Source organism: Paramisgurnus dabryanus, chromosome 4 (assembly GCF_030506205.2).
Source record: "Paramisgurnus dabryanus chromosome 4, PD_genome_1.1, whole genome shotgun sequence".
Taxonomy (NCBI): Eukaryota; Metazoa; Chordata; class Actinopteri; order Cypriniformes; family Cobitidae; genus Paramisgurnus; species Paramisgurnus dabryanus.
Window position 1 is genome coordinate 16,474,936 of NC_133340.1, and position 10,767 is coordinate 16,485,702.

General features: G+C 38.5%; 3 protein-coding genes across 6 annotated transcripts in view; 1 reads left to right on the forward strand and 2 right to left on the reverse strand.

The window, feature by feature from the left end:
- Positions 1–3,062, forward strand: part of slc43a1b (solute carrier family 43 member 1b) — a 131,512-nt gene extending 128,450 nt beyond the window's left edge. The window contains exon 16 of the transcript XR_012336536.1: positions 3,049–3,062. The gene's annotated coding sequence lies outside the window, so the exon portion shown is untranslated. The remainder of the gene's footprint in view (positions 1–3,048) is intronic.
- unc93b1 (unc-93 homolog B1, TLR signaling regulator) overlaps positions 1–6,500 on the reverse strand; it is an 18,240-nt gene extending 11,740 nt beyond the window's left edge. The window contains exons 1-7 of one of the 4 annotated variants that reach the window (XM_073814280.1): positions 6,289–6,500; positions 5,645–5,776; positions 5,198–5,339; positions 4,654–4,807; positions 4,307–4,468; positions 760–889; positions 56–149 (exon numbers count right to left, since the gene is read on the reverse strand). In XM_073814280.1, coding sequence (XP_073670381.1) covers positions 56–149; positions 760–889; positions 4,307–4,468; positions 4,654–4,807; positions 5,198–5,339; positions 5,645–5,764 — 802 coding nt within the window. In that variant the 5' untranslated portion in view covers positions 5,765–5,776; positions 6,289–6,500. Of the gene's footprint in view, positions 1–55; positions 150–759; positions 890–4,306; positions 4,469–4,653; positions 4,808–5,197; positions 5,340–5,644; positions 5,782–5,999; positions 6,204–6,288 lie in introns of those variants that run through there. The other 3 variants (XM_065265296.2, XM_073814281.1, XM_073814279.1) reach the window with 3 other exon arrangements.
- Positions 6,501–9,044: 2,544 nt separating this feature from the next.
- Positions 9,045–10,611, reverse strand: timm10 (translocase of inner mitochondrial membrane 10 homolog (yeast)). The gene is made up of 2 exons (XM_065295567.2): positions 10,382–10,611; positions 9,045–9,703 (listed from the first exon to the last, which is right to left on the reverse strand). Exons 1-2 carry the CDS (start codon positions 10,450–10,452, stop codon positions 9,508–9,510), a joined length of 267 nt encoding a protein of 88 aa, XP_065151639.1. The 5' UTR covers positions 10,453–10,611; the 3' UTR covers positions 9,045–9,507.
- Between the last annotated feature and the right edge of the window lie 156 nt (positions 10,612–10,767).

Consider the following 10,767-nt stretch of genomic DNA (forward strand, 5'->3'; position numbering starts at 1 on the left):
GCTTACACGCCAGTGAAATATCAGAGTGAAGTGTTGAAATGAGAAATTATTTTACCACACTGTGTGACTTTGAGGAGAGTGTGGTTGTAATCACTCAGATAGTTATTGAGGAACATCACCATGGGGAACTCTGCAAACACGAAACTCAGCTGCAGAGACAGAGAGAAATAGAGTAAGAATAAGAAACTAATCTATAAATAACTATGTGTGTTATGGGTTCATACATATGTGTGTATGAACCCACATATCATATAAATTTGACACAAACACATACGCAGCTGTGAATGTATAAAAATACTTCTGTTTTAACTCTTTCCCCACCCGGAATTTTTCATGATTTTCACAAAAGTTTAATGCCTCCTCCCAGGAAATGCTCTTCTTTAAATAAACAAACAATATATCAAATAGAACAGACCCTCTGCTTTCAAAAAAAAGTTATCTTTATATAACCTATCAAATATGGGTAGGTTTCTTCAAAAAAACACAAAATTTTGAGCAAAAAGCTGAGATCAGAAATTTTTGTGAATGACTTTTGATAGAGATCAGATGCAGAGCGATCCTCAAAACCTAGACGGACATGCAGCTGTTTGCCCTAGGGCGATACTTCAGGTTTTATAAGTTGCGAGATAACTATCAATGGCGGGGAAAGAGTTAATGGCAAATGTAAAAACTTACATGACCAATTATTTGAATAATTATTGCAGCCTTGAGTACTTCAAACCCTTGAGACAACGCTTGTAACTGCTCATTATAACTTACATGGAAAAAGATGTAGAAGACAGATTGAAAAACGATGATGTAAGAATGAAAGGCTCCTTTAGGGGGCTTCTTCTGTTCCTGGACATGTTCTTCTTTATAGTTCACATACTCGTAGTACTGCTGGGCCATTCTGGTACACAAACACACACACACACACACATACACACACAAGGTGAAAACAAGTAGGCAGTTAGTTGAATTAGTCAAATCTTCTGAGTAAATAGCTGTATACCTGAGTGAATGACTATTACGTATTAAGTACTTAAATGTATTACGTTCTAAAATCTACACAAATTGTGGTATTACGAATCTGAATCTGTTCACCTAAACAATCGCTTTGTTGTTCTTACTTTTGTAAGTCACTTTGGATAAAAGCATCTGCTAAATGGCTAAATGTTAATCTACAGTAAGTGGTTTCTAGTGCTGAGTGCCCTGCCATTAAATATGTTTACATGCTTTTGGTTGAGACAGCAAGAACAGTTTTATCAGTCTACGTTTACAAAAATGTATCATCGTTTTAAATGACACATTTTATTTGATAAAATCTTATGATTGACTCATCTGCAGACAGCAACAAACAATTCGGCCTATCTGGAAGTCACGTTGTTTTGAAAACACACATATTATGTGTGTTAAAGGGACACTGCAACCAAATATCAAAATTACCCCATGATTTACTCAACCTCAAGCAGTCTGAAATACACATGTCCATCATCTTTCAAACGAACCCATTTGGAGTTATTTTAGTAAATGTCCTTGCTTTTCCAAGCTTTGTAACGGTAGAAAACATGGTTCATGGAACAAAAAGTGCATTCATCCTTCATAGAAGTAATCCACATGGCTTCAATGGGTTAATTAAGGTCAAATAACTTCCGGGAACAATGCCATTTTAGACTCGAGCGATTCACAAGAGAGTTTTAGCGTAGTGAGCGTTGGTTGCCATGGTTATGTTGCGCAGTGACTCTTGTGAATCGCATGAGTCCAAGACTGCGTAGTTACCGAAAGCTAGTTATTGTAGTTTAAAATAAGGATATTTATCTTACAAAATCACACCGATTACCCGCAGAAGACCTTTATGGTAAATGGAGAGCATTTATGTAGCGCTTTTAACAGACCTATGGCCATCCAAAGCGCTTTACAATTTGCCTTACATTCACCCATTCACTCACACAATCATACACCGACAGCAGTGTCAGCCATGCAAGGTTTATGAACACCTTGAAGCCGTGTGGATTACTTCTGTAACAGATGGATGCTCTTTTTGGTGTTTCGAAGTCAGAAGTTGTTCCCTCATCCCAGTTTTCTACCATCATGAAGCTTGGAAAAGCAAGGACATTTACTAATATAACTCCAAATGTGTTAGTCTGAAAGATAATGGGCATATGTATATTGTGATGTCACAAGGGGATCTTATTATAATAATACCGCTTCTTAATCTGCCACCTGGTGGATAATAGCGGAAATACGGATTGCCGGAAAAACCTGTCATTGGCAGGGAAGTGTCTTTTTCTTAATTGACAGGATGGCGGGACAATAGTTCAAATGACACACCCCAAAACGGCATATTTATGACCAGTCACGGAACGTGGTGACACAAGTCTGGGCCATTTTGAGTTATATACAGATTCTGAAAGTGCAGTTTCTAAGCTTTCTAACGATGTGTAACACGTGGAAATCTGATAAGATTTGGAGAAGTTGTGGCCATTTGAATATAGGAACTCAGAAATACTCAAACCGAGAAAATTGAGACGAAAGGGACTCTTCTTTCCAACTGAAGGAGACAATAGGGCTCATTTACATCTCATTTAGCTAAGCCATACCCCCTGCAAAGCCTTTTTGAGATACAGATGTTCTAGCATCATATGTAGTATTTTATAACAGAAGTCCAAATGACAACATGCAAAAATAAACAGGACTTTTACCTTTCTGGGGATCACAAGTCGAATCCAGTCTGTTTCAGATGTGTGAATTATCCAACGACCATTTTTGTCCACAAATGTGTATAATCCGTGAAATATAGATGTATAGTCTATTGTTTACATCGGATTTCACATGACCGTCTGGTAATAGAATATAATATACAATCTGAGGACTATTTACATCGTAACATGTAAGGGTATATGAGCTTACACTCCGTTAAACACATGAACCCGCCTTTAAAGTTTGTATTTAAAATAGGGAGGTAGTATAATAGATAATCCAAACAGCGCCGTCGAAAACGTGACGTCCTTTAGAGATGTTACCAATCGCTCGATCGTTCCTCCTTTAGCCAATGACATCATGGAAAATATTGATAGACAAAACATGTAGCCAATTATATAAAGAGTTCAACGATCTCTGTGTAACTTCTGTGTGTTTGGACTCATGCTGCGATGCAAGAACTGACATAGAGATGACGTCAAAGTACCGCGAGAGCGAGTCGAAATTAAACTACTCCGTAAGATTTCTTGAAGAGCTCTCGCGGTACTTTGACGTCATCCGACTGCGGCGCCGCATAAAGTCAGTGACGCGCTGACGTACAATGCGGCTGACTGTTATTTCTCCCGCCTCAGCTTCTTTTATTTTTCTTTTGTTTTGTGCGCCCGAGCTTTACAGTCTGGGGAGACGAACCCTATAAGTTTGAAAAAAAAAAACTTAGCAAACATGTCTGAGGAACAGGGCAGCCGCATCACTACAGTCACGTGACTTCACGCTCGAGCCGGAAGAGAAGACAATGCTGAATAAAGTCGTAATTCTGCTATTTTTGGACCAAACTGTATTTTCGATGCATCAACACAATCTTACTGACCCACTGATGTCACATGGACTACTTTGATGATGTTTTATTACCTTTCTGGACATGGAAACCATACATAGATTTTCAATGGAGGGACAGAAAGCTCTAGGACTAAATCTAAAGTTAAAACATCTTAAACTGTGTTCTGAAGATGAACGGAGGTCTTCCGAGTTTAGAACGACATAAGGGTGAGTCATTACTTACATTATTTTCATTTTTGGGCGAACTATCCTTATTTAGTAGTCACGCTGTTCCCTTTGGGGGCGGAGGCGAAAACACAAGCTTATACAGTATGTAAATATACACACAGACAATGACGTCCCCCGCTGCACGCTAGAATCTCCGGAAAAACAAGCCAATTTTAACCGCAAAATGTACACTTTTAAATATACAAAAACTGCTATCTCAAACATGGAGAGGCTTCTTCGTGATCTCAACTAAAAGATTCTGCAATAAAACGAAAATCACCAATTTTGAAAAAAAAAAACGTTGTTTCTCATTTTCTCGAAACTTGTGCTGCCGACTTGTGTCACTGGTTTCCGTGACAGGTCACATTTTTGCTTGCACCTGCAAGGTGGCAATTTAAACATGCTATAATAAATGATCTGTGGGGTATTTTAAGCTAAAACTTCACATACGTACTCTGGGGACACCACAGATTTATTTTAAATCTTAAAAAAGTCTTGTGAAATGTCCCTTTTAAGGGATTGTTATTTATTAATTAATTTAGTTTGTATATCTATAATGATCTCTACACTGAAGCATTCTCACCTAGTTATGTAGTTTCCCAAGGATGCCCAAAGGGGCACTATGACGACACCGATGGCGACGGCGGATGGTACCAAAGTGTAGTATCGCTCCCAGTAATTAGTCGAAACAAAGAGCGCATAGATTCCGGATGCCAGGAACATCATCCATTTGGTACCAAGAAATCTGAGGAAGAAATTGGCAGATGTATTACAAATGTAATAATTGGCAGTGTTAGATGACCTTTGGTGCCACAAATGCTCATCAGTTGTTATTTGCATAATGAAAAGTAGACAGTAAGTGAAGTAGTGCTGCGAATACTTTCAAAATACATAAATGAATAGAAAAGTAACAAATGATCAGTGTGTTACCTGATGAGCACAGGTGTGTACAGCAGGCCGACAATGGGCGTGACGTTGATGCCCATCAGCATTTTGCTGTCGATATCCTCCAGCCCCAGCGTACCATACTTCACCTCTCTGTAGGTCTCATCATAGTGCAAAATCAACTGCATCTGCAACAGACCTGCAGAAAACAACACCTCATAAAAAACAGACACAACATTTCTCCAACCTCCTTTTGTTTCTGGCATGTTGTGAGATGCCCCACATTTGTCATCTGTTCCTAGCATTCGCAAATGAGACATCTTTGTGTCTGAGCGTGCCAATGAACTTGCTAAAATTACCAGCACCAGTCAAGAACGCCATCCACAATGCCTGTCATACTCGCTGGCGCGGCACAGAACCAGACAGCGTTACCGAGATCGCTGTATTACGACAGCACGACATGAGTAGTCCCACACTGTGTCGCATTTACGGTGGGATCTTTTTATAAAACAGCACGCAGACTTCGAAAAGTATGATGAGGTCACCGGAGGACTGAATCACACGTGTAATGCGTAACAGTGCCGCTGACCCATGTAAACACTGTAAATGATCATTCCTCCGCAACTGGCCCCAAAGACATTCTTCACTACACCCAGCCTTTTTCGTCTGTAGTACTTGCGCTCCTCTTCCTCCTCATCATAGTCAGGATGTGGGCCGAGAAACTCCTCCACCTGCCACAGGAAAAAAAAGAGGAGTTTAAAGCAAAGGTCTCGGACCACACTGACATCTGGGATTTACTAGTTTCCTTTAAAACTCAAAATAAGCAGGGGAGACTCACCAAAACATTGAGAAATGTACATTTAAAAAAATATAATATTATTATAAAAATAAAAAACAGATAATTCCCACTAGTGATCCAATAACAAATAATACTCTTTAGTTATTAGGTAGAAATTGTGAGTAAATGCCTTTAAATACTGTTGTAAGCAATGAGGGGTCTTAATGTCAAAACGTTTAAGAAGACTTTTTGGGTGACCTGTCCCTGTATGTTTCCATCAGGTCCGGGTAGCTGCAGTTGATCGTCCGCAGCAGCAGGGGGCGCGCCGTTCACCTCCTCATCACTGTACACGTTATCTTCAGTGATCACTGCTGCCATCTGGTGACCGCGCTGCTCTACGACCACAGGAGTATGCAGGCAAATCACTCATAAAAATAAAAACATCGAACTTGTACAAAAAGTGGCATCAGTGACAGTAAAGTTGATAAAACTGTAGATAAAGTTAAGCTTTGGCTGTAATGCGTTAAGTGAATGTTACGATATATTACAATACTGCAGTTTCACGCGAACGAAAAAAATACTGTAACGTTACTAGCTCCCATACAATACTTACCATAGCATACTGCAACATATAAAACAGCTTCTAAATACACTATTGTTAATACTATAAAATACTTAAGTATACATAATCAATTGGTACACATCAGTATACACTTGACTTTACTACAGTGTAGTATATTAAAGTATAGCATACAAGCGCATTTTTATCGTGAATTGGTCAAAGAGAAAATACTGCAGGTGTTCGGAAGTAATTCCAGTCGTAATTAAAAATGTGTGCGTGTAATAAAATATGACGAATGAAGCTGTTAAACATTGACTAAGAGCAAATATAGCCCACTCACCTAAACAGAGAGAAACGATAAACCCGCCAAACGCTCCAAAAATGTTTGAAACACGAGATTAAGTCGAGTTAACTTACTAATGAAACACTGATCTTCTAATAGTGCGTGTAAGAATACAAATAAGGAAATGAAAATATCTTAGTTCCTTTTTTCTTAAAGAGATATCACCGCAAAAATGTAGTTCATACGAGCCCAGAAGAGAGTCTGCTTGGATCCCTGCTCAACTGTTTACATTCAATCTTACGAGAAGAGTTTAATAAATCATGCTAACTAAACACTTCGTTTTCATGGTTGCACCTCGTGCTTAGGACATTTAAATGGGTAGTAGTTCACCCAAAAAAATGAAAATGATGTCACTATTTACTCACTCTCATGTTTTTTGAACTGGTCAGAGTCCCATTGACTTCCATAGTATTTTTTCTTGTACAATAGAAGTCAACAGGCCCTCTGATGTTTGGTTACAAACATTCCTAAAAAAAAACATCTTACTTTGTGTCTATCAGAATAAAGAAATTTATACAGGTTTGAAACAACATGAGGGTGAGTAAATGATGATAGAATTTTCATTTTGGGTGAACTATCCCTTTAAGTAGTTTTTAAATACCTCACAAAAAAAAACATTACTGTGTGCATCCTGAGACAAAAACAATGGCACTGATATATTTTAAGATATATGCAAGCTGTTTGCGGTTAAAGGCGGGGTGCATGATTTTTAAAACACTTTGGAAAAGGGAGTCGGGCCGACTACCCAAACACACTTGTAGCCAATCAGCAGTAAGGGGGGTGTCTACTAACCAACATCAGTGCCTGGGTTGCGTATGTATGGGGTCTATCAAAAGAAGGTCCAGATTCTATTGGGGCAGGGGCATGTTTGTTTAAGTGATTTTAAATGTCAACATTCGCTTTCAGAGATCATGCACCCCGCCTTTAAGACAGCTCAAACAAGAATTTTATTGGAAACCACCTCTTTGGAAAGAAGAGCATGTACCATTAGCAATTACAGATTGTCTTCATTGATATGACAAACAACCATTAAAATAGTTTAACTAAAGTTAAGAATAAAAGATGAATGCCAAATATCTCACAGATGCAATGCAATGGCAGAAGTGCAAGTATTTCTGTTGGAATACTGTTGTTTGAACATTGTATTTATTTTATAAGATGCTAGAAGCAATTCTTGTAAATTACTGACTGCAGTTTAATATTTCATGTACATCATAGCATACTACACATTAGTCAAAATAAACATCTAATATGCAAACTTCTGTTGAACACAAAATCAGATGACTCTTAAACAAATGAAAGCGTATGGTACAAAGGTTCAGGGTTCCCACACCTTAGTTAACTTCATATTCAAGGACCTTTCAAGGACTTTCCAGCTCCAATACTCTCAAATTCAAGGACTTAATGTGGGAACACATTTCAAGTCAGAGCAAGGTTACATCGTGTTTCCTTTTTAAGGGGGAACTCGGGCTGCGTCACTGCAGTGACACTTTGGGGACGCTTCCAGGGGCAAGTGCGTCTAAATGCAACCCAACTAAATGCGTATATCAAATTCAACCAATAGTGAGGCTTACGACAAAGACAGGGTAACACGGGAGCCAGGAAGTATATCACTATCTGAAAAATATTGCCAAAGACGGCGTTACAGGGATGCAGGAAGTATGGCAAGGGAGACACAGCTCCTCGTTCCCTTCTCAGGGAACAACAGTTACATCCGTAACCCGAGACCTTTTCATGTGTCAAACACAACTTTGCAAAAAAGCATTTTGGTATGAATCATCATTTGCATATAGAAGATATAAGCATTTAAAGCGAAGTTTATCATGTGCTAGAATGTCTAGAATTTTTATGATATTATCCTACACTACACAGGGAATAATATGGATTTTCCCAAGAAAACTTCATTAAAAAAATAGATTCAAGCACTTTCATTGATAAAGTATGATAATGTATGTATATTTTCAAAAACTTCCCAGGGTCTTGAATTTTTTTCCCCGGATTCACAAACCTTCAAGGATTTCAAGGACCCGTAGGAACCCTGAAGGTTTCTTTAAAAAGTCTCATTTTCCACCTATTTCACAGACAAGGCTTAAAGGTGTAGAGGAGGATTTTCTCGAATTTTAGAAAAGAACCACTTTCTCCACTTTTTAAAAAAATGCAATTGGGCAACACTCCTGATTGACAACTAAGAGGTCTTGATGATCCACCCGGAAAAAGAAAATCCTCCGCAATACCTTTAAGGTTAGTCCTAGACTGAAACACCCATTTGAGGTCTCTCAACTGAAAATAACGTACAGATCTTAAACTATGCCAGTGCCATTGACTGGTTTTAAGATACACACCAGTAGAGTATTTTTCTAAGGCGTGTTTATAAAAAATGCTTAAACTTTTTAATTTAACTAAGGCCTAGACCTCAGCCAAGCCTTGTCTGTGAAACCAGGCCTTTGGAATAAAGAGCAGCTTAAGGGTCTGGGGCAACATGAGGGTAAGGGACTTATTAAAACGAAAGCAACAAATTTTGAAAAATGCAGTGTCAAAAAGAGGCCCTTTTAGGTTTAGGGACAACAAGATATTGATCACATGTATTTTCTCATGAGCATTAACATGAAAGTTTCAAAAAGAGGAAGAGACGGCTAGAGTCTCAAGATGTATTTTTAAAATTCAACTATTTTTATCTTGACAACGCCTTGTAGAAACGATTGAAACACAACAAACTGATAAAACAGCAAGTGGTGAAGCATTAGCCAAAGAGGTAAATAATGACAGACTTTTTATTTTGGGGGTAACCTATTCTCTACATTGTCTTCAATAACATATACTAAAAACAGTTTCATTTTGTAATCCAGTCAGGGTATGTTTTTGCAAAATGAAAATTTAGAATATTAGAAATACAATATTAACATAAAAAACATCCACAAAAACAGCAATGACAGGGACGCACAAGTTCACAAATCCTCATAAATCACCCCACACAGATAAATGTTGTTTATGCCAACAAACTGCAGATTCCATTGCAGATTTTGGGGTTCTTCCAGAAGTCATCTCAGGTTCTTGCATAAAGTCTGAAATGTTCACCAGTATGTCTCCCGGCGAATCAGTTGTAAGAATGTTATTAATATTATAATACACGTTGACAGGTACATGTCCACAGTGTTCCTTCCCCTAAAACCCCAGACAATCCATGCCTTCAATATTCACTACTGGACTATACCGTGCTTAACTGGTGCCAGCAGCGGCCTTTCTCATCGACTCCTCATCTTGTACCGAGAGCTCAGTAAGTTTCCGGCCAAGTCTCTCATGCAAGTCCAAGTATTTGGCGACACAGCGGTCCAAACATACAGCCTCCCCCTTTGAAAGTTCTGCTTCCTTGTAGTGTGGTGGAACGCATTTCCTGTGACATGCATTGGTCATGCTGTGGGGGGGGGGCATAAAACATGTAAAGTTTAGAAAAGATGATCATGATTTTTTATTAACTAAATCTCTTTCCTCAAGACTTAAGTTGTTTATAGGTTTTATAAAATATAAAATAAATAATGCATTAGTATTAGTAGTATGTGGGTGGGTGATGATATAATTTGGTGTCCAAAGAAAAAAAATCTGCTTTGTTATTATAATGTAATTTTTAATTCAATTATTAATCTGGTACCCAGTGTCCGAATTAAATTCTGTTACTGTCAAACTTGTTATCAAGGTAGAGGTACAATCGTTTTGAGACATGTACGGGTACAAAAGATGTACAGGGACTATGGTAAATGGTGGGGACGACAAGGACACAACTGCAAGTCATGGCTAACGTAAGGATAACCCTAGGGTACACTACACGCGGTGTGTTGCAAAATGCATTGAATTTCATGCTAAAACTCGTGCTATTTTTTACCAATTCACCAATTTTGATCAAGGCCCACCCTATTGTTTAAATTATAATGAGATGCTATAAGCAGTAGATCTCGTCCTTACGCCACTGAGTGCAGTAAAATCTAATATCAACATAATATACCGAGTTTAAATACAAAATTGATATGCAAATGTAATGAATTATGGATGATAGCATTGTGTTGAAAATACATGAAGGGAATCATATTCTTCATACCGGTTATACATGTCAGCCATCATTTCAACCTCCAGCTCCGCGGCGAGCTGCTGCGCTTTCATGGGGTCCATGTCTTCAAATAAATGTTTTTTTTTCACCCTCACACAATACCTACAGATCCACTAAACAACCAAAACACACTGACAGCACTGCTTAACCTTCAGCGTCTGTACCTGACCGGAGAAAGAACCCACGTGGATCCTTTCCAGTCTGTGTTGTAATTGCCATTTCCGCTGACAATAAAGTTTTTCTATTCAAAAACCATGTTGACAGCGCACTTGGGTCACCTGCGACGCCATATTGGGAAGGGCAAGGACGCGGTTTTGGTGAAGATAAACACAATTATATTTATATTTATTGATTTAACTGATCTACGATCTACTTCG

Excerpts from the sequence above, each read along its gene's own strand:
- timm10 (XM_065295567.2), bottom strand. The coding sequence starts at position 10,452 with ATGGACCCCATGAAAGCGCAGCAGCTCGCCGCGGAGCTGGAGGTTGAA. Across the intron at positions 9,704-10,381 it reads ATGGCTGACATGTATAACCG|CATGACCAATGCATGTCACA; the intron begins GTATGAAGAATA and ends CCCCCCCCACAG.